The following is a 21,125-nucleotide window of genomic DNA, read 5'->3' on the forward strand; positions in this document are numbered from 1 at the left end:
GTGTGTGTGTGTGTGTGTGAGAGTCAGAGAGAGAAAGAGAGAGAGAATTGTCCAGAACCAGCATCACTCACCTGCATTGCTGGTGCTGGGGTGCCCCCTGCTGGAAGTCAGCAGGTGCAGCCTTCCACAGAGGGGAAGTTCAGCGGGGGCCGAGGCCCCATCCGATGGACCAGAGGGACAGTGGGACCAGAGGAACAGTGGGCAGGATGCAGGGAACAGCCCGGCCTCGCCCTGCAGGCGTCCTCTCATCAGTCTCCCAGAGCAGCTGGTATCTGGGACGTGAGCTGCCTCTGAAACATGCTTCAGAATAATGCTCAGAAAGGAGTTGACAGATTCTTTGTTGAACCAAACGTGTTTCGCCACGACAGTGGTGGCACAGTGAGACTTTTGAGGGTGCTCAGGTGTCCTCAGTGCGGCTTCAGTGAGTTCTCTTTGTGGAGCTCTACGGCCCCCAGCCGGACCAGCCGACCAGGACGTGGGAGTTGACCGTTTAAATGACACATCCTGACAGCTGGCAGGGGCCTCCACGTCTCTGCGAGCTGTGGCGTTCAAGCCCTGGGCTCAGACCGGCGGTGCCCCTCACTGGGGTGGAGGGACGTGTGCCCACAGGGGATGGTTAGGGCCACACGCGCAAGTGACTTTGCTGGCATGGTCAGCGCTCTCCTCCTCTTTCAGAGGCAGGAGAGACGGGCAAAGCCCCTGCAGCGGGTTTGGGGGGGCACCCTGGAGGCTCAGAATGTGCACTGGACCCAGCAGAGGCCAGCAGGAGCCCTGGGAGGCCACCCCACCCCTGCAGGGCTCCTGCCCCCAGGGAAGCCGTGGCCCTCTGCTTCTGGCTTCCCCTCACCCTGGCTCTCTCCACTTCGCTCCCTTGTTAACACCCCAGGCAGTTTCACCACTACCTCGACACCGTGACGAAAGACATCTTGGTCCCCAGTCTGCAGTGGCATGCAGGGAAGACTGCAGCAGCCATCCGCACGGCAGCTGTGTCCTGCCTCTGGGCACTCATCAGCAGTGACATCCTGTCGGAGAAGCAGGTGGGGCTCCCAAGGTCACCTGCCCCAGCAGGGTTGGGGGACATGCACACAGCTGCCAGACCCCATGTTCTGCAGCTACTGGGGGCGAGGGGAGCATGGGTCCACAGGCCAGTGTGACCCGCAGGCAACAGCTTGTGTTTCGATCATCGGGGGTTTTCTTGGGATATATACTAAATGTTACTCCTAGCAGAGCAGAGATCATAACCACAGGAACCCACTTGAGTTAGGCAGATCTTGGGCTTTCTGTGGACTGTCAGGGAAGCGGGGCCTGCTTGCTGTCACTGTGCTCAGCCTCACATCTGCAGACGCATGGCTAGGGGCTTGCTAGTGTGTGAGCTCCCCTTCCTACTACGCTGAACCACCCTGATCTGAGTTATAGCGTCCCCCAGATTTGGTTGGACACAATAGACAGTAGTAGAGAGTAGGTAGCATTTGTGTTTCCAAGACTGTGAACAGTGAATTTTTCAACTCACCAAGTTAAGCAAAATTGTCCAAGTCGTGGAGGTTTTAAAATCAGGGCTCAGGGTTTTTTTCTTTTTTTAAAGATTTTATTTACACATTTGTGAGAAAGAGAAAGCGTACAAGCCGGCAGAGGCAGAGGGAGAAGCAGACTCCCCTCTGAGCAAGGAACCCGATGTGATGTGGGACTCGATCCCAGGACCCTGGGATCATGACCCGTGCCAAAGGCAGATGCTTAACGACTGGTTAAGGTTCAGGTTTTCTTATGTAAAATTTCCAGATGGTATTCCAGATTCCTTTCTGTTTGTAGGAGAGCCAGGCCCCTCGCATGACGGGCAAGGTGCACACGGCATGTCCCTGGCAGTGTCCTTGCCGGGCTGGGGCCCCAGTCCCTCATATTCTCTCTTTGCAGATGCGGGAAGTGCAGGAGACGCTCATGCCGGACGTTCTAACCACCCTGGAAGAGGACTCTCAGAGGACACGATTAATTTCGTGCCAGATCATTAACAGATTTCTAAAAACCTCCGGCGGTGTGACTGATCCAGAGAAGTTCATCAAAATTTACCCTGGTAGGACCTTTTTCTTTCTGTTCTTTTGTAGGGAAGCTAGAAACTGCTCCTTTGACTCTCGGTCAGGTTGGTGCTGAGTCCCCGCATGGCTGTGACAGATGAACTGTCTGTGGGTAGATAGCATAGTCCAGGGGCGGCCTGTGCCCAGGAATTAGGGGTGCAGTCCCACCACATAGCAGGGGTCCTGCAGTGCAAGGGTGAGCACCTGTTCATGCCTGAAGTCCTGTGTCTCTGCCCTTCTGTGGCACCAAGCACCGGGCGCCACTCAGATGCAGGAGCAGAACAACGGACGCAGAGGATCCTAAAATACCCAGGAAACCCAGCATGGGGAAGGACAGTAGGTACCCTCATTACTGGAGGGGAGATGTGAATTCTGGAACCCACCTCCAAGTTCAAACAGAAATGCCAATGGGAACCAAGATGTGCTTAAGAAAGAGCCCAGGAGACCTTCTTGAATGCCATGCAGAGACTCCAGGGAGGGCACCTGTGGACACGGAGGAGCGGTGTTGGCGCTGGCCGGGGCTGCAGTGTCTGGACACACCCGTGGCTCTCCACTCCTACCGTCAGCCGCGGGCACACAGCGGAGCCTCAGCGTGTAGTGATTGGTGGACAGCCACCTGTCCTTCCCTGAGCCTCAGCATGTAGTGATTCTAAGAGGTGGTCATAAGAATTCCTGGAAATGAGATTCAGCTGGGGGGCTGCTGGGTGCACGAGACTAAATGTGGCAGAGATCGGTTGCCGGGAGAGGAAGATGCGTGTCTGCGGGGGAGGCTCGGGCTGTGCAGCAGAGCTCCAGAATGAGGGACGGATGGACAGCCAGCATCAGAAGAGGTGGCGGCTCAGAATGTTCTGGAATGGCAGGCTCTGCATCTCGACGAAACCCAGAGTCGAAGTCACCTTTCCCACACGTTCTTGCAAGTTCATTTTTGGTTTTGTGTTTATTTCCATCACGACAACGATGACCTCCAGACTCCCATCTGTGGACACAACCAGCCAGCGTGGTTTGTGGACTGTCCACACTTGTTGGACTTTTGCTCACTTTTTAAAACAAAACCCAGTGAAAAGATGGCTAATTTGGGGGCATTTGGGGTTACTTTAAGTCCAGGAGGATTTCCTCAGTGGGCCCCCTTACTTGCAGCTCTAGCTTCATGCTCCCGGGAGCGGTGTGTTGGCAGAAGTATGGCCACTTGGCTGCAGAGGGCCTGTGTCCAGAGCTGCCTTCTCTGAGACCTCCCACGACTCTGATGCATATGCCTGGTACGGGCCACATGCAAGCCAGCTTTTCCTGAGTGAGCCGCTGCCTGTGATGGCTGATGATTACTGTTTTCAGCGGCTGAGTGGTCCGGCCTCAGAGCTCAGCAGAAACAAACCTGATGCAGGTGTCGGCTGTCATGTCACCAGGCTCTGAGTGCTGTCCCCAAGCCTGCAGTTTGAGGGAGGGGGGTGTCTGCACATCAAAGGGGATGGGGCAGCCAGCTGTATGTGTGATACTCGTGGTGAGAGATTCTGAGCATTTTGGAGCCAAAGAGGGCATGGGGCTGCCTCGCGGGTGAGGACACAGGGTAGAGCAGCCCAGGTCTGCACACATGGCACAGCACGTGCAGGACCAGGCACTCCCTGTGTCTACCTCTTGGCCAGTGCAGTCAAGGGTTCCCAGGACACTGGGAGCTACCTCAGTTCCTTGTGTGTGAACACCAGGCTCCCCACAGGATGTGGGTTTCCTGGGGCCTGAGGGTGAGCGCCCCCCGCTGTGGGGTCAGGTGCCTGCTCCAGTCCCTGTCTCACTGTCCTGTCCTGCCCTCCTCCAGAGCTCCTGAAGCGTCTGGATGACGTTTCCCATGAAGTGAGGCTGGCGGCCACCTCCGCCTTGGTCACGTGGCTGGCGTGTGTCCCGAATGACGACGGGAAGGCCCACTACCAAAGCAACATCCAGTTCCTGTACAGAGAGCTCCTCGTGTACCTCGATGACCCAGAGGCTGCTGTCCAGGATGCGGTGTTAGGTAGGCGTGGCGTGACAGGCGCTTGGTTCTAAGACCTGTCTGGAACATGGACGCCTGGCCTTTTGAGCACAGGGTAGCAGGTCCACGGCCTTGGGGTCTCTTTGGACCCACATCAGTGCTGACCCAAGGCCTTTGTCTTTGTGGGTTATAGCCCGTAATAGGCCATGATAGGAAGTAAAGTTGGGGGGGCGACTGGGGTGCTGAGTTGGTTAAGTGTCTGCTTCTGGCTCAGGTCATGATCTCGGTCCCGGGATCGAGTCCTGCTCGGCAGGGAGCCTGCTTCTCCCTCTGACCCTCCCTCCATTCAGTGCTTACCTCACTCATGCACTCTTTCTATGAAGCAAATAAAATCTTAAAAAGAAAGAAAAAGTTGAGAAAAAAATCTTAGATATTTGTTGATTTGTTTAGAGTAACAGTAAGGCCACTGTGTGTTAACATAAATGACGTGGCTTTGGAAGATATATTTTCCAAAGCCAAGTAACAAGCCAGAAGAATGGTGGTGTTTCACTTTGTGGCTCTCCGTGGAAGACAGCTAGGTATTCATAGCATTGGCGGTGGCCCTGATGTGTGGCACTGGTGAGGGAAGGTGGAGGAAATCCAGCCTCAAGCAGGTGCGCAGCTGGAAGAGAGGCACTGTTGTAGGTCCCTGTGGTCATGCTTGGCTACTGCCCTACACTGGCCAGGGGGGTGCCTGGAGTGGGGACCCCAACGACATTCACGCCTAATAGTCCATCTTCACGTCACGCATATCTAGAAGTCACGTTGATGAGCAGAGAGCTCCGAACAGTCTTGGGAAGAAAAACTTGTGGCAGCCGTTGGACTCGTGGGGGCAGAAGCAGGTTCCCTGTACCTGCCATTTCTGCTGGAAAGCCGCAAATGCTGTCTCTCTACTGATTTCTGAGCAGGTGTCCTGCCGGGGGCCTGAGTGTGCCCAGGCTGACTCTGTCCTGTTGTTTTTCAGCTGGTCATTCTTAGCGGGGTATGTGGCATGCTGGGGACCCAGCACACCCCTGCTGTGCACCCCCCCAGTCAGTGCACAGGATGCTCAGAAGCTGGGTCCAGTGAGCCCAGGGAGTCTGGCTTCAGTGTCCCACAGCAGCCACGGGAATTGTCCTGCAGAGGCGTGTATGTAAAATACCGATTACAAGATCTTGGAGCGGAAGTGTAAAACATATGCCAGTAACCCAAAAGTAGTCAAGGAACAAGGACAGGAAGAATACAGAAACAGGGACAAACAGGAAACAGACCAAATCCAGCCTCGGCTGCAATCTTGTGGCATGTTAATGAGCCAAACACTCCAGTTTAAAGGCAGGCATTGTCAAGTCAATAAAAAAAATCACAACTCTAAACTCATGAATTAAGGTATAAGTTGGGTGCCGGAGTACTGACCTAATAAAGGAATTTTTACTGCTTTGTTGAGGACATTCTTGAGGAAACTCAAGGGGCATTGGAGGCTCATGGACCCTGCCTATAGTGAGCAGAGAGCCATGCCTGGTGGAGTTACGGACACAGTTTTGACTCCCAGACCCAAGGTCCTACAGGACCCCCAGGGACCCTCGTGCACACAGAGCCGCCACCCTGGGCTGTTGCAGGCGGGAGTGCGTGGCCATGTGGCCTGTGTGGACAGCTGGGCGGTATTCTCCAGGCGCCAGCAGCTGGAGGACACCCCGGTGTGCTGGCTTCACTCTGCAGCCATACCAAGTGTGGGGGCGGAGTCTGGCTTACGAGGCCAAGTTCTCGCAAACCCTCACATCTTGCTCTCTCTTTAGTTTTGTAAGGAACTGCCAAACTGTCCTCCAGAGTGGCCGCCCGGTCTCACATTGCCACCTGTACCCCGCGGCTCCATGTCTTCACCAGCACCGGCTGGGGATGGTGTTGCGGGTTTTGGCCGTTCTCATGAGTGTGTGGCTGTGTGTGCTGTTGTTTACATCTCCATTTCCCTGGGGACAGGCAAGCTTGTGGGGGGCATCTCTCAGCCATGTTGGTCTGAGGTGTCTCTTCCTCCTTGAGGCGGCATCAGGGTCTCCCGCGTCTCTAACGTGCACCCTGTTTGCGTCGGGTAGCGTCGGGGTCTCCTGCATCTCTCGTGTCGGGTGGTGTCGGGATCTCCTACGTCTCACGTGTGCCCTGTTCACATCAGCCAGTGTCAGGGTCTCCTGCGTCTCTCCTGTGTGCCATATTCGGGTTGGGCAGGGTCGGGGTCTCGTGCTTCTCTCACATGCGCTGTGTTCACGTGTTCGTGTGTTCTGGAGTTCTCGTTGAGAGAACTTACAGACATGCAGGCAATTTCAAGAAACCAAAAGTTGTTGCCGCTGATGGGGCAAACCAAGTCCTGGAGTTGTTAATTCACAGAGATGGGGATTTCAGAACCTGGTGAAGTTGGCACTTAATCAAGGAAAAATCCATCATGAAATGCAAGATTTAAAAAAGGAGGTGGAGAGAGAGACCATGATGTTCAGTAACTACGAAAACAGCTAAAGGAAGCAGAACGAATACTGACTACAGTGTTACCCAGAGAAACTCACATCAGTAGAAGAGGCCTGAGAAGGTGGCTTCTTCTTGGAAGAAGTGACTCAGGTGCCCTAGGATGGCTGCGAGTCCTGCTGCATGTGCCCCGCCGACCTGGGTCACAGGGGACCCACAGAGCCTACACTTGGCGGATTTAGAGACGAGAAGTGGATTATTGGGTCCCTGATGCTGTAAATGGTCCCTTACTGGGGGACGCACTCACAGCAGGCAGATTGTTAGATGTCCTTGCTCCACCATGTCTGTGGCAGTCAGATGACATGAGTAAATAAAAATCACCACATGCAGGGTCACCGGTTCTCTCCCTAGTTTCCTTCGGGATCCTGTAGCTCTTGTAGTTTCGTATGCCAGTCCGTGATCCATGTGGAGTTCATTTTTGTGAAGGATGTGGAGTCTGCATCTAGATCTCCCTCCCTCCCTCCTTCCTCCCTTCCCTCCTCCCTTCTCCCCCTCCTCTGGGTATCCACTTGTTCCACACCATTGACATAAAAGGCCGCCTTTGCTCCCGTGTTGCCGCTGCTCTGTTATCAAAGATCAAAGGACCGTGGGCCTGCGTCCACTGTGGGTCCATATCAACTGTGGGTCTGCGTCTGAACTCTCTCTTCTGGTCCACCAAGCTATCTGTTCTTCCAACAAGACCACACTGTCCGTTTCTCTGGGATTGTGGAAAGTCGTAAGTCAGACGGTGTCGGCCCCCTTCCTCCTTCAGGGCTGCGCTGGCCACTCGGGGGCTTCGTTCGGTCTCTGCACACAGACTGTAGATTGAGTTGGTCGGTATCTGCAGAATAACTTGCTGGGATTGTGATGGTCTTAAAGCTACAGATCGAGTTGAGGAAAACTGGCATTGTGACAATATTGACTCTACCTATCCATGAACATGGCTCTCTCCATGTATTTTATTATGTTTTATTTGTGTTACCTTTGTTTTACTTACACATTATTTGTTTTATTTGTACATTACCTTTTTTAAAAAAGATTTTATTCATTTGATAGAGAGCAAGCAAGGGGAGCAGCAGAGAGAGTGGGGAGCCTGATGTGGGGCTTGATCCCAGAACACTGAGATCATGCTCTGAGGAAGACAGACGTTTAACCGACTGAGCCACCCAGGAGCTCCGATCACGTGATTTTCTTTTTCAGCCTGTTGATGGGATGGATTACATTAATTGATTTTTTTTTAAAGATAGATTTGTTTATTTATGTATGTATTTGACAGAGAGAGATGTAGTGAGAGAGGGAAGACAAGCAGAGAGAGTGGGAGAGAGAAAAGCAGCCTCCCCGCAAAGCAGGGAGCCTGATGCGGGGCTCAATCCTAAGGACACTGGGATCATGACCTGAGCCAAAGGCAGATGCTTAACTGACTGAGCCACCCAGGTGCCCCACATTAATTGATTAATTGCAGTACTGGACTAGCCTTGCATACCTAGGATAAACCCCACTTGGTGTTCATGCCTAACTCTTTTTATACATTGTTGGATTCGATTTGCTACTATTTTGTTGAGGATTTTTGCATCTCTGTTCATAAGAGATAATGGTTTATATTTTCTTGTAATGCCTTTGGTGTTGTACTGGGGTCGTCCTGGCCCTATAGATTGAGTTAGGAAGCTTCCAACTTCTGGAAGAGTATAGAGAATTGGTATCATTTCTTCCTGAAAGTTTGGTAGAATTCACCGGTGGACCCATCTGGGTCTGGTGCTTTCTGTGTTGGGAGGTTGTTAATTCTTGATTCCATTTCTCTGATGTAGGTCCTCTATCCTTGTGTGTCTTTTGACCAGCCCACCTCCTGGGGTCCTTGTATCTGTGGGCTGCAACTTGTTCAGAGGACCGGCTTTTGATTTTCTTGATTTTCTCTATTGATTTCCTGTTCCAATTTCACTGATTTGTACTTAATTCTTACTCTTTTCTTCTGCTCACTTTGGATTTAATTGTCTTTCTTTCTCTAGTTTCCTTAGGTAGAAAATTAAATGATTGATTTTTAGATCTTCTTTTCTCATAGATGCATTTGATGCTGTAAATTCCCCTTCAAGCAGTGTTTTCACTGCAATCCACGAATTTTGGTTGTATTTTCATTCAGTTCAAAATGGTCTTTGGTTTCTTTTCAAAATATTTCGTCTCTGACTACTGTGTTATTCAGAAATGTGTTCTTTATTCTCCAAGTATGTGGGGATTTTCCATTTGATCTCTTGTTGATTTCTGGTTTAATTCCATTATGGTCTGAGAGCAGACATTGTAGGACTTCTGTTTTTTAAATTTGTTACGGTGTTTTTCATGGCCCAGAATGTGGCCCGCCCGATGAGTGGGCCTGGGGGCCGGAGAAGAGTGTGTGTTCGGCTGCTGTTGGATAGACCCATCTGCAGACTCTGTCGTGGCTCCTGGCGGATGGTGCTGCAGGGGTCGGCCGTGTCCTCGCTGACCTTCCACCTGTGGGTCTGTCCACTGGGATAGCAGGTGTGGAAGTCTAGCCAGTGTGGATTCACCTGCTTCTCCTTGCAACCCTGTCCATTTGGCCTCGTGTAGTTTGGTGCTCTGTTATCAGGCATGTCTGTACTAGAGATTCTCATGTCTTCTCAGAGTAAGACCCTTCCGCACTGAGTCACGCGCGGCCACTCAGTCCTAGATAACTTGCCTCGCGTTGCAGTCTGCTCTGTTCCTGGCTGTTTTAACTGGGCTGTGAAGCTTATTGCCATAAGCAGCAATGGTTTATTATTGATTCCTGGCGTTTTGAGGGTGTGTTCCTGTTTTACAGAGGTCCTCAAAGCAGGCAGCATTCTGTTCCCTGAGCTCCTGGTGAGAGAGACGGAGGCTGTTGTCGAGAAGCACCGCTCCCCTGCCCACTGCCAGCAGCTTCTGAGGTACCTGCAGACCCTGCCGCTGGCTCAGTGAGCGCGGAGCCCAGACCACGGAGCCAGACCCAGCTCCTGTCCTTCCCACCACAGGAGGGTGCGACCTTCAAACCTCACGATGAGACACCTGCTTGTTGACAGCCTGAGACGTTTACGAGCAGGACTCCAAGAGCAAGAATGTATTCCCTAAGAAATGTGCCCAGGGTTCTCCTGAGACAGAGCTCCAGCCCAGGAGTTTTGGAAATAATGTTCACTGTGTTATTTATACAGTTCTTTGACCACTCTCGCAAAAATCTATAGGTTATTTGATATTAAACCTCACTGGCATCTGCTCACACCCGCAGCCTGATCAGCCTGTTTGTTTCAAAGCTTTGTGCACCTGCTATGCTCTTGAGTTAGGATTTCTAACCTAACCCCACCCCACCAAGACTATTTTTTTAAGCAAAGGTTATTAAAAAGAAATTATTCTTTCCTTGGGTTATGTCTACTAAAACTATCACAGTGAACAGACTAAAAGGAACTTGAAATTTTTATCAATCAAATTTTTCCTGTTTAAAATATTCTGGAACTCAAAATGTTATATGGATACATTCGGTCATGTTTTTTTCTCCTGTCAGTAATGCAAACCGTGTTGAAAATAGAATACTTAATCAGATATAATTTCGGTTGCTCTCTTATAAGTAGGAGTAAAGTATAATTGGGTTTTATTCTCTAGCACTTTCTACACCCAAGTGCCTAAAAAAATTTCATTTTAAATGGATATTATTTCCAAAAGCCAAATATTTATGTTAACACAGGGGGGTAAATATTGTGTGTATTTTCTAGCAACCAGATATTAACATTTATGCTTAAGTGTTTGAAAATGTAATTAAAACTATTTATTATAATTACCTTGTATACCTGTCTTAATGTGTTTGGTAGTCAATTGACATTTTTAGAGGTGCTCATTTTTCCTTAGATTTAACCTCTCAGTGATGCTGACCTTAGGAATTGCGGGCTGTGGGACGGGCTCCTCCACTACTCGGTGCAGTGCCCTCTGTGGACACCAGGTGGCAGGGGCAGCAAACCCCATCAGGAGGGCATCCGTGGGGAAGCCTGGCTGTTTGGTTGGGGTCAGTAGGCCTGGACAAAAGGTGGGACCCGAATGTGCACGACAGACTTCGGTTACTGCCCCCAAGCCTTACAGCAGTGTGCCCCCAACCTACAGTGACAGCTGCTTTCCCACCTCGGAAAGCCTCCAGAGATGTGACAGGGTGTGAGCCTGTTCTGTGAGTGACAGCAGCTGTGGAGGCTTAGGGTGTCCTCGGGGACGTCACCCACCAGTTCCCTGATTGCCCTCTATATGCTCTGCTGTTTCCTTCCTCACCATCACCTGGAAACCTGCAAGGAATGCAGATTATGGGGTCTCAGCCCAGATCTGTGGTGGGCCCGGTGGCCAGCCCTCCAGGGGATTGATCCCCTAAACTGGGGAGCCCCACACACTTTCATGTTCAGCAAGAGCGCCATGTTCCATCTCGGATCAGCCGCAAAGTATCACAGGAGCCAAACGGAAGTGGCCGAGACCTTGGCTGGAGGTCACAGACCCAAGGCAGGCGTGGTTGGATGCTGGCATTGGCAGCTGGCTGCCATAGAAAGATGGGCATGGCATTCCAGCTTCTGGACGTCTCTTCCTCTGAGAGGAAGCATTCTGAGCATCGCAGAGGTCAGTGCCACCTGGCATGGCATCTACAGGTGGGTGTGTTCAGAGAAAGACACACAACCTCAGCTCACAAAAGTTAGCTAAACACCTGAAAACCAACATCTCCCTCTTCGTAAGTTTTTTAAATTCTTGGTGTGTCTGGGTGGCTTGGTGAGTGAAGCATCTGCCTTCGGCTCAGGTCTGGATCCCAGGGTCCTGGGGTCGAGTCCCATGTGGGGCTCCCTGCTCCGAGGGAGGCCTTTTTCACCTTCTTTCCCTCCTCCTGGCTCATGCTCTCTCTCCCTCTCCCGCTCAAATAAAAATAAAATGTTAAAAAAATATTTTTTGAAAGTCATCCACGCTGCTCAGTTAAACCAGCAGCTGTCTGTGGTTCGTTAACCTTCCGGCACAGGTGCGGAAAAACAGGGACGTGTGGGATGTAGCCCCTGAGGGTTGGCAGCATTACGGAGACATACTTAGGCACTGTGACAGTCACCCCCGCTGGGTATGCAGTTGGGTGGGAGTCAGCAAATCTTCAGAGCTGTCTTCGGACACCTGTGTCACCCGGAGAGCGTCACCGAGCCCTAGTGCAGCTGACCCCTGCATTCACGGCCCAACAACCACTGAGCCACTCTGTCTCCAACCTGGCGTCTGTTCTAGATTGCTTCACATACATGGAATCATCTCTGCAGTCTTCGGAGTCTGGCTTTTTTCTCGTGCCACAGAGCTTTTTCTGTTTTGTTTTGTTTTTTAAAGATTTTATTTATTTATTTGACAGAGCGAAATCACAAGTAGGTAGAGAAGCAGGCAGAGAGAGAGGGAAACAGGCTCCCTGCTGAGCAGAGAGCCCAATGCGGGACTCGATCCCAGGACCCTGAGATCACGACCTGAGCCAAAGGCAGAGGCTCAACCCACTGAGCCACCCAGGTGCCCTGGCACAGAGTTTTTGAGGGGATTTATTTGTGCGGAGTACAGGGGTCAGCAACCCCTCTTTCTGAAGGACCAGAACATCCTTTTAGGCTTTGAGGTCTCAACTCTATTTTCCGTTCACCCACTGATGGGCACTTTGCGTGAGGCCATTGTGAATAGAACTGCTGTGGACTCTGTGACCCATGTGGGCATGCTTCTGCTGTCTGGGGACTCCTCAGGGCAAAATGGCCTGTGTATTTGATACGTTTGTAGCCCCTGACGGATCGAGGGATTACTGTTTTCAACCGCTCGGTGGAAGGATGCTTGCCCTACAGTTCACTGCACACACTTAAAGCGGGCAGTTTGACAAGTCCTGACCCACGTGCACCCGTGAACCTCCCACCACCCTGAAAGTTCTCCCTGCCCTCTCCCGCAGCCCCACCCCACCCCAGACGACTCTGGTCTGGTCCAGTTGCCACACAGTATGCCCTGAGTGTTCTGGACTGACGCAGCACATGTTCACCCTTCAGTGTTTTGGCCTTCTTTTGTCATACACAATTGTTTCAAGCTGTGTCCACGCCGTAGCACCCATGGGTGGTTGCTCGGTCCTCGCCATTGCTGGGCAGTACTGCACTGGTTGACCACACCGCAACCTCAATGCGGGCTGGCCCCTAGCTCCCGGCTCCTGCAGAGAAGCTCCTCCCAAGGCTGGTGCCCAAGTCTCTGTTAGGACTTGGCTTTCACTCTCACCACCCCCATCCTCACCCCAGGGAAGCATCTGGGAGAGGATGGGCAATTGCACTGGATGCTATTTAAGTTTTTAAGAGACTGTAAGCTGTTTTCCAGGGGGGCGGTACCCCTTTATCTTCCCGCCAGCACCGTATGACAGTCCCAGTTCCTCTCATCTCTGCCAACATCTGACACATCAGCCTTTTCCGTTTCAGCCATGGGAACAGGCATGGGCTGATGTCTCTGTATGGTTTTAGTTTGCATTCCCTTCATGTCTCATGGTGTTGAGTATTTTTTCATGGGCTTATTGGCCATCTGTAGCTCTTTGTTGGCGAACTATCCTAAAATCTCTTGCCCATTTAAAAAAAAATCTATTTATTTTTAGAGACAGAGCCCACGTGTGCATGCAAGCAGGGGGAGGGGCAGAGGCGGAGTGAGGAGGAGAGAATCCCAAGAAGACTCTGCACTGAGCGCACAGCCACGCGTGGGACTGGACCTCATGACCCTGAGATCATGACCCGAGTCAAAACCAAGAGTCAGTCACTTGACCGAGCCACCCACACGCCCTCCTCTTGCCCATTTTTTAAAAATCAGGCTTTCTCGGGCACCTGGGTGGCTCAGTGGGTTAAAGCCTCTGCTTTCGGCTTGGGTTGTGATCCCAGGGTCCTGGGATCAAGCCCCGCATCGGGCTCTCTGCTAAGCAGGAAGCCAGCTTCCCATTCTCTCTCTGCCTGCCTCTCTGCCTACTTGTGATCTGTCTGTCAAATACATAAATAAAATCTTAAAAAAAAAAAAAAAAAAAGATCACAGCTCTGAGATCAGGAGCTGCACGCTCCATTAACTAAGCCAGCTGGGCACTTCTGTTTTCACTCTAACAATGTCTCAAAGAACAGAAGTTTCTAGTTTTGAAGGAATTTATCAGTATCTTCTTTTATTATGTTTCTGGTGTTATATCTAAATTATTCACTCCCACCAAAATTTCACTTCCTAAATTTCAAACTCAAAAAGTTATTTTTGGGGCACCTGGGTGGCTCAGTGGGTTAAGCCACTGCCTTCGGCTCAGGTCATGATCTCAGGGTCCTGGGATCGAGTCCCGCATCGGGCTCTCTGCTCAGCAGGGAGCCTGCTTCCATCTCTCTCTCTCTCTCTCTCTCTGCCTGCCTCTCCATCTACTTGTGATCTCTATCAAATAAATAAATAAAATCTTTTTTTAAAAAAAGTTATTTTCATAAAGATGATTCCTCTACTTGCTGTACCTACACCATGGTTCAAAAGCAAGCTTTACTTCCTTTGGAAATCTCCTTTCGGAGCATCTGGGTGGCTCTGTCATTGGGCATCTGCTTTCAGCTCAGGTCATGATCTCAGGGTGCTGGGACAGAGTCCCACATCAGGCTCTCTGCTCAGCAGGTTCCTGCTTGTGTTCCCTCTCTCGCTGTCTCTCTCTGTCAAATAAATAAATAAAATCTTAAGAAAAAGAAAAAATCTCCTGTGATCTGAATGAAACTAGGAGATCTCTCTAGAGTAAGTTGGTTGAAAATAAAACCCCTACCTTTTAGTAACCAGAGACAGTCTTATATGGGACAGTATGGGATGATCTTTAAAAAGCATTAGTAATCATAAACAAGGAGCACAGCGCTGTCTAGAATGAACCAGAAATAAAAGGAGGAAAGAGGTAGTAGCTGCTGAGCTGCTTTCATGCAGATACAGCATTTCTGGAAGGGTACAGAAGAAGCAGGTGGTTGCCTCTGGGATGGGGGGGGAAACCTGCATGACAGGGACTGGAGTGGGACATCAGTCTACGCTTCTTGGTGCCTTTGAATTTACTTTCTTGCGCATGTATTTCTTATTCAAAAACACAACTCTGCTGAGACTCCTCAATCAGCAACCCACGGACACTGGTGATGTTTTTAGCTCTGAGGCCAGCACACCTGTTTCCTCTGTAGAGAACAGGGTCCCGTTCCAGGCAAGGATATTCTGGACGTTTATCAACAGGTTGTTTTGTTGAGAAATGAAAATGTGGACACTTGCACCCAAGTGTTCATAGCAGCTGTCCTCCAGCCCCAAATGTCCATCAACAGTTATGAGTGGATCTTTATGCTGTCCACTGCACTGAAGAGTGCGCCCAGACGAGAGGAGCACACTCGGACGCACGCCACGGGGTGGCTCTCCCAGCCATCGGGCTGTGTTAAGGAAGCCAGGGTTTCCGTGAAAATGATTGTAGGATTCTAGAACAGGCAAAGCAGATCCACAGGGGCTGGGCTGTTCTTCCCTCTTCTCTATTTGTGTGTGAATTTTGTGTGAGCTGTTTCATAACTTAAAGTGTGGAAACTTCAAAACAATCGTGGATTGAGCTTGGAAGGCAGAGGCTAAGACTAAGTGCTTTCAGACTCTGCCTCTCCTCCAACCCAGAGCACAAAATGGGGTGTCCCCTTACAAAGACCCACTTTTCCACTGCCAGTTGCCTTACAACCAGTTTGGAAAATTAAGTTTTCTGTAAAGATAAATCTTCCCTCCAGACTTTTCCCCATGTTCCAGGACTCTCCAAATACATCATTCAGACATGCAGCCACTGCCCATGTGATAGAAGACATAAGAGAAACAATCACTGGATGTTACTTGGGGTGGCGGGCTATGGATAGCTTATTTTCCTGACATTGAGTCATTCAGAAGTTTAAAATCCTTTTCAGAGGCCATGGGCAGTGCTGTTGAGGATGACAACTGGGACCTCAGAGAGAGGCTGCCACTGAGTCCACAGCCTGTCCCGCTTTTGACCTAAGCATGTCCTTGGCCTTGTACCCAGGGGTCTGAGCCCCTCTCCTGTGACCCTTTCTATAAGTAAACGATGGTTTCAGGAGCCGGCTGGGACACTAAGACCTGGACCCTGTGCCAAGGACAGTGGTACTCGCTGATTGTTCTTAGGCATCTGGGCGGGGTTTTCTGGTCTTGGAAAGTGTAATCTGAAGAGAATGGCACTTGTTGCTGGGAGACAAGTGTAACCCTAGACAGAAGGATCTTCTAGAAGTCTAGGTGTTTTCTTCCTCTAGGACTTTGTTAGCTTCTTTGTATTTCTGTCCTTCAGAGTGTGTTTATGGTTTTGGCTACAACTGAGAGCAAAGAGAGGCAGTTGGGTTGGCAAGTATGAACTAGGGACCAACAATGGCCTTTTAAAGTAAGGAAGGGGAACTCATGGGGTTTGGTGTTGGGGACACTGGATCTGTCTCAGAGTCTCCGAACGACAGGCATTTCGATTGAGATTTTAATCCTCATGATCAACTGTTTTGGGCTCTCTCTGTCCGTGCAAGAGGTATTCTGGTTTCAATGTACACACATCAGTGTTGCTGCTTACAGGTAAACAACGTGCTGGAAATTACCCTAGTAGGAAGTCTGTTTATCCTCAAGAAGGGCCTTGCTCTCAGAGGAATGGCCTCTTCAGCAACTAACACCTGTCATCAAAGTGCCCGAATCTGTCCTTGTTCCCCTTATCCACGAAGTAAAGCTGATGGTTCAGAAACGACATAAAGCCGCTGATGACAGGTCGTGCCAAAACCACCGACAGGCATTGCTAACGCGGGAGCGTAAGGCTCCGGGATAACATCCTGCCTTCCCACAACTGCGCGAAGTGGATGCCTCAGACCCCAGCCCTGGAGCCCTGCGCCCTGCCCGGCCTCGGTGCAGGCGCGCACACCCCGCTCAACAATTAGCAGCCAGGCCACGCTCAAGCGCCCGGGGCTGTGTGCAGCTCAGAGCATCCCAGCCCCGTGCCCCCAGCGCCCGCTGCCCCAGGCCCCCCAGCACCCCAGTGTCCACACCCTCAGCAGCCCCGGTGCGCGCCCGCGCCCCCAGCGCCCGGGCGCCTCCCAGAAGCCCGACAGGTGCCCCTGCAGCGGCGGCGAACAGATGACCACAAGCCAGCCACCCTGGCCAGCCCCCGCCTGCACCTGTCGCCGCCGGACGCCGCCCACTCCCGCGCCCCGCAGCCACCCAGGACCTTGACTAAGAGCTCCCGCGCGGGCCGCGCCCCCACTTCCCAGTCGCCCCGGGGGCGAGGGCGCGGCCAAGGCTACGGCCACGTGACCCAGACCCGCTCCTTCGCCGACGCCGCCCGCACCGGAAGGCAATGCGCTGGCGCTTCTGCGCATGCCCAGCCCGAGGCCGCGCCTACCCCAGCACCGCCCCATGGTCCATCCCCGGGCTCTTCCCTGGCGGGGGAAGCATTGCGATCGAGAGTCAGATGCCTGCCCGGGTCGGAATGACCTGGACGAGGTCGGCTTTGTCCGTCTCGAGAGCGTCGGACTGCCTGACGGCAAGTACTGGGACCGCTAGGGTTCGAGCCGTCCTCGCCGCGCTCACTCCCCCCGCCCTCCTAGTGGGGGAGGAGCCCCGAGTTGGGGAGAAGCGCTCGTCGACAGCGCAGTGAGTCCGCGCTCCCCCGGAGTACTCCGAGTCCCGGTCCTGCTCGTCCCGGTGCAGCGCCTACGGTGGGCAGTGAGCCCGCGCGCCCCTGGGTTCAGCCCCGAGTCCCCGTCCTGCTTGTGCAGCCCCTCCGGTGAGCAGTGAGTCCGCGCTACGCCGGGTGCTCCGAGTCTCCGTCCTCCTCGTCCCCGTGCAACCCCTGGGGTGGGCATTGTGTCCCCGGGGTGCTCCGAGTCCCCGTCCTGCTCGTCCCCGTGCAGCCTCTGCGGTGGGCAGTGAGTCCCTGGGGTGCCCCGAGTTCACGTCCTGCTCGTCCCCGTGCAGCCCCTGCGGTGGGCAGTGAGTCCCTGGGGTGCTCCCAGTCCCTGTCCTGCTCATCCCCGTACAGCCCCTAAGGTAGGCAGTTAGCGCTCCCCCGGGTGGCCCTGCTCCTCCCAATGCAGCCTGGCACCCCATACCACCCCTAGGGAGCACCCTGGGTGCTGCAGGGCTTTGGGGTGTGGTCCACTAAGAGCCACCCACGTGCTCTTAGCCACATCCTTCCTGGTGGGAAGTATACTTCTCTGAGACCAGGGGTGGGAGGAGGAGGCTGGGAGTGCCCTTCCTTCCTTTTTCACCACACCCACCTGCTACTCCAAATCAACCAGCACTTAGAAGTGGGCCACTTAAACGAGTGGTCAGTTCCAGGGCGGGGACAGGAAAATACAAGATGAACCTGGCGCATCCTGTGTCACTAGAGCTAGGGAGGGGCTTACAGAATGATGGTGGGATGGGCAAGGACTCAGGAGCCAACCTGAACCGCCAGTGCGGGAACAGTGTGAGCTGCAGAGCAAATACTGAGTTCTAACTTACAGGGTAACAGAAATACTCTAGAATCCATAGCGATAAAGAGTAAACAAGTAAGTGAGGGAGAAGAAACAGCTCTTTCCTGTGGAAAGATCACAATTAATAGACATAGTAGGAATGAGAGAACTGGAAAAACAACTTTAGGCGAATGACAGCATAGTAATTGCAAGCCAGATCTCATAGATGCTAAGACTAGTGGGCAAAAGTTTTGAGACCGATTATTGCCTCAAATCTCTCTCCCAAGATACTTATTAACAGGGACAAAGAGTAACTTCATAGTGGAAAAACTTGATCAACACACCTCAACCAGGTAATTAAGGTATACAACGACAGCATCAGCCTCCGACGTCCTAATGCATCGAGAAAGATGCAGCAGCACTCCTGTGGTTTTCTTGCCAAAAATGTATCCCCTCAATTAGATCATGGGAAAACTTCAGAGAAATCCAAGCAAGGACGTGGTACAGCGTAACTGAGTACTCTTTAAAAGGGCCAAGCTCCCAAGAGAAGGAAATTCTGAGGAACTGTCCCAGGCTGGAGGTGTCTAAGGAGAATGACAACTGAATGCAATGTGGGGTTGCAGTTTGGCTTGGACTAGGAACAGTACTACTGTGGAAAACCATGAAATCTGAGTGAAGTCTGTAGTATAGCTGACAGTATCTGCCGTGGACTGAATGTTTGTGTGTTCCTGGAACTTCATCTATTGAAACCTAATCCCCAATGTGATGGTGTTAGGAGGTAAGGCCTTTGGGAAGTGCTTAGATCATGAGAATGGAACCCTGATGAATGGCTTCAGTACCCTTGGAAAGGAGCTGAGAAAAGACAGCTGTCTGTGAACCCAAAAGTGGACTTTCACCAGGCACCAAATCTGCTTATACCTTGGTTTTGGACTTCCTGCCTCCAGAACTGCAAGAAATAAATTGTTTTTTAAGCACCTGGCCTGTGTTATTTTCTTACAGTGGCCCAAACAGACCAAGACAGTATTACACCAGAATTAATTACCTGGCTTTGATGTTTGTACCATAGATACACAAGATATTAACCTTAGGAGAAACTGGGCAAAAAGCATTTGGGAACTCCCTGTGACTTTTTTTTTTTTTTTTTTTTTTTTGCCAAATATAGGTGGGATAGGGTGAATTCATCCCTCTGCTAGACCAGGTGAGCAAGGGATAGTCTCGCTTGTGTCCCAGGAGGGCAAGCTGATGAGAAGCTCGGACAGGTGTCCCTTCATGAACTCCCTGGTGCCCAGTGTGCCTCTGCTAGCTTGTCTGGTACAAACGTCCCGAGCAGGAACAGGCTTGGCAAATCAGAGCAGCAAGGAAGCCAGATGAGCAGGAGGAAGATTGCAGGAGGCGAGCTTGGACAGACAGCAAGCATCAGATGGGTGAGGCCCCATCAGGTGAGGTTAGAGAAGGTATTCTTTCTCATTCTACCCCTTCACATCTCCCATCTCCATTTTTTAATATTTGGCAGACAGAGATCACAAGTAGCTGGGCGTGGGGGAAACAGGCTCCCTGCTGAGCAGAGAGCCTGATGCGGGGCTTGATCCCAGGACCTGAGATCAGGACCTGAGCTGAAGGCAGAGGTTTTAACCCACTGAGCCACCCAGGCACCCCTCCCATCTCCGTTTAGTACTGGGTTTTTCTCAGTTACCTGTGTAGCATTGTGTAACACTTAGAACTTAAACCGCTGTATCTTGTCCAGCAGCATGGGACAGTATCTGCCCTCTCGTACCACAGAAGACAGGGACCCATCCTTGACCGTCTGCCCTGCTTCCACCCGCCTCCCAGCTCACGTCACCTAGATTTTGGCTTGCACATTGTCAACGTTGCTGCCGGTCATTAGAACAGATTGAAAATGATTTCTTCATGCTTTATTCATAGATGGGAGTCTCAAGGCTAAAAATCCATCAGGGGTTTTCCTGTTGATGGCTGCATGTGTTTAACTTATTGAACAACCTGTTTCACTAGCACTTGCCCCTCTCTATGCTCAATGGCCTTAAAATGATTATATTCCATGAGCTGCCCAAGCGAATGCTGCAGTTGGTCTGCTTCGTATTTGGACCACAGCTTAGGTTTATAGCTTTTTCTTTTATTTATTGAGTTTCTGATTGCCTTTATTTTTTTGTCATTGACAAAAGAGTGTGCCTTCACCATATCCTCACATTGACCAGCCTCGTGCTAAATCTTGCCCCAAATGTTCTCCTTTTCCCCTGGAGTTTTATGTCTCAGAACCCTCCAGCCTCTGCCATTCAGGCCTGCTCCCCAACCATCACTTTGGGCATCACCCCGCAGGCCTCCAGACTGCTCCACTGGTCCCGTGCTTTCCCTGTTCTTGGTGTCCCTTGTTCTGTGAAGTACATCGCAAGCATGTCCTCAGAAAGGGGTGTCTGTACCAAAAAGACCTTTAACTTGCCCTCATAGCCAAACATAGACCTCTAGATCCCAAATTTGCCTCTAGAATTGTGATGGCACAGCTCCATTAGCGTCTTGCTGTTGACAGTTTGATGATCCTTCCTTTCTAGGAGTCATGAGTTTTACTTCTGGATGCTGTTAATCCTTTTCCCCTAATATTCTGAAATTTCACAAGAACACTTCTAGATGGGATCTTTTCTTCGTTCACTCTGCTCTGTGCAGGAGGGGCCCTTTCTCCTAGTTCCCTCCATTCTCTGGTTCTAGAACGTCTGTGTGCATGGTGTTGAACTGGTCCCCCTTGATGAAGTTTTATTTATTTTTTATAAAGATTTTATTTATTTATTTGACAGAAATCAAGTGGCAGAGAGAGAGAGAGAGAGGAGGAAGCAGGCTTCCTGCCGAGCAGAGAGCCCGATGCGGGACTCGATCCCAGGACTCTGGGATCCTGACCTGAGCCAAAGGTAGAGGCTTAACCCACTGAGCCACCCAGGGGCCCAAAGTTTTAAAATGTAAGTAAGGTCCAGAGTCGACGACCAAGAAAGAATTCTTGAGATGTGTTGGTGCAGAATAGTGGTTTATCAAAGCACAGGGACAGGACCCATAGGCAGAAAGAGCTACTGGCCCTCGGTCCCCTGGAGTGGCTGTTTATATTCGCAAGAGTTGGGGAGGTGAGGACAAAGGGGGTGTTCAGAAGGGCTGTCATGTGGT

At 51.4% G+C, this 21,125-nt stretch overlaps 1 protein-coding gene, 1 long non-coding RNA gene and 1 pseudogene across 3 annotated transcripts in view; all 3 read left to right on the forward strand.

The window, feature by feature from the left end:
- Window positions 1–10,318, forward strand: part of DNAAF5 (dynein axonemal assembly factor 5) — a 45,414-nt gene extending 35,096 nt beyond the window's left edge. The window contains exons 10-13 of one of the 2 annotated variants that reach the window (XM_059414248.1): window positions 887–1,037; window positions 1,909–2,065; window positions 3,874–4,065; window positions 9,335–10,318. In XM_059414248.1, coding sequence (XP_059270231.1) covers window positions 887–1,037; window positions 1,909–2,065; window positions 3,874–4,065; window positions 9,335–9,471 — 637 coding nt within the window. In that variant the 3' untranslated portion in view covers window positions 9,472–10,318. The remainder of the gene's footprint in view (window positions 1–886; window positions 1,038–1,908; window positions 2,066–3,873; window positions 4,066–9,334) is intronic. The other variant, XM_059414249.1, reaches the window with a different exon arrangement.
- LOC132027133 (mediator of RNA polymerase II transcription subunit 4-like) lies at window positions 6,333–7,540 on the forward strand (annotated as a pseudogene).
- A 6,528-nt stretch (window positions 10,319–16,846) lies between the features above and the next one.
- On the forward strand, window positions 16,847–18,937 carry LOC132027134 (uncharacterized). Its single transcript, XR_009407058.1, has 2 exons — window positions 16,847–17,293; window positions 18,251–18,937. It is a non-coding gene; the product is annotated as an uncharacterized LOC132027134 (long non-coding RNA).
- Window positions 18,938–21,125: the final 2,188 nt, after the last annotated feature.

The sequence above is a fragment of the Mustela nigripes genome, chromosome 11 (genome assembly GCF_022355385.1).
Source record: "Mustela nigripes isolate SB6536 chromosome 11, MUSNIG.SB6536, whole genome shotgun sequence".
Taxonomy (NCBI): domain Eukaryota; kingdom Metazoa; phylum Chordata; class Mammalia; order Carnivora; family Mustelidae; genus Mustela; species Mustela nigripes.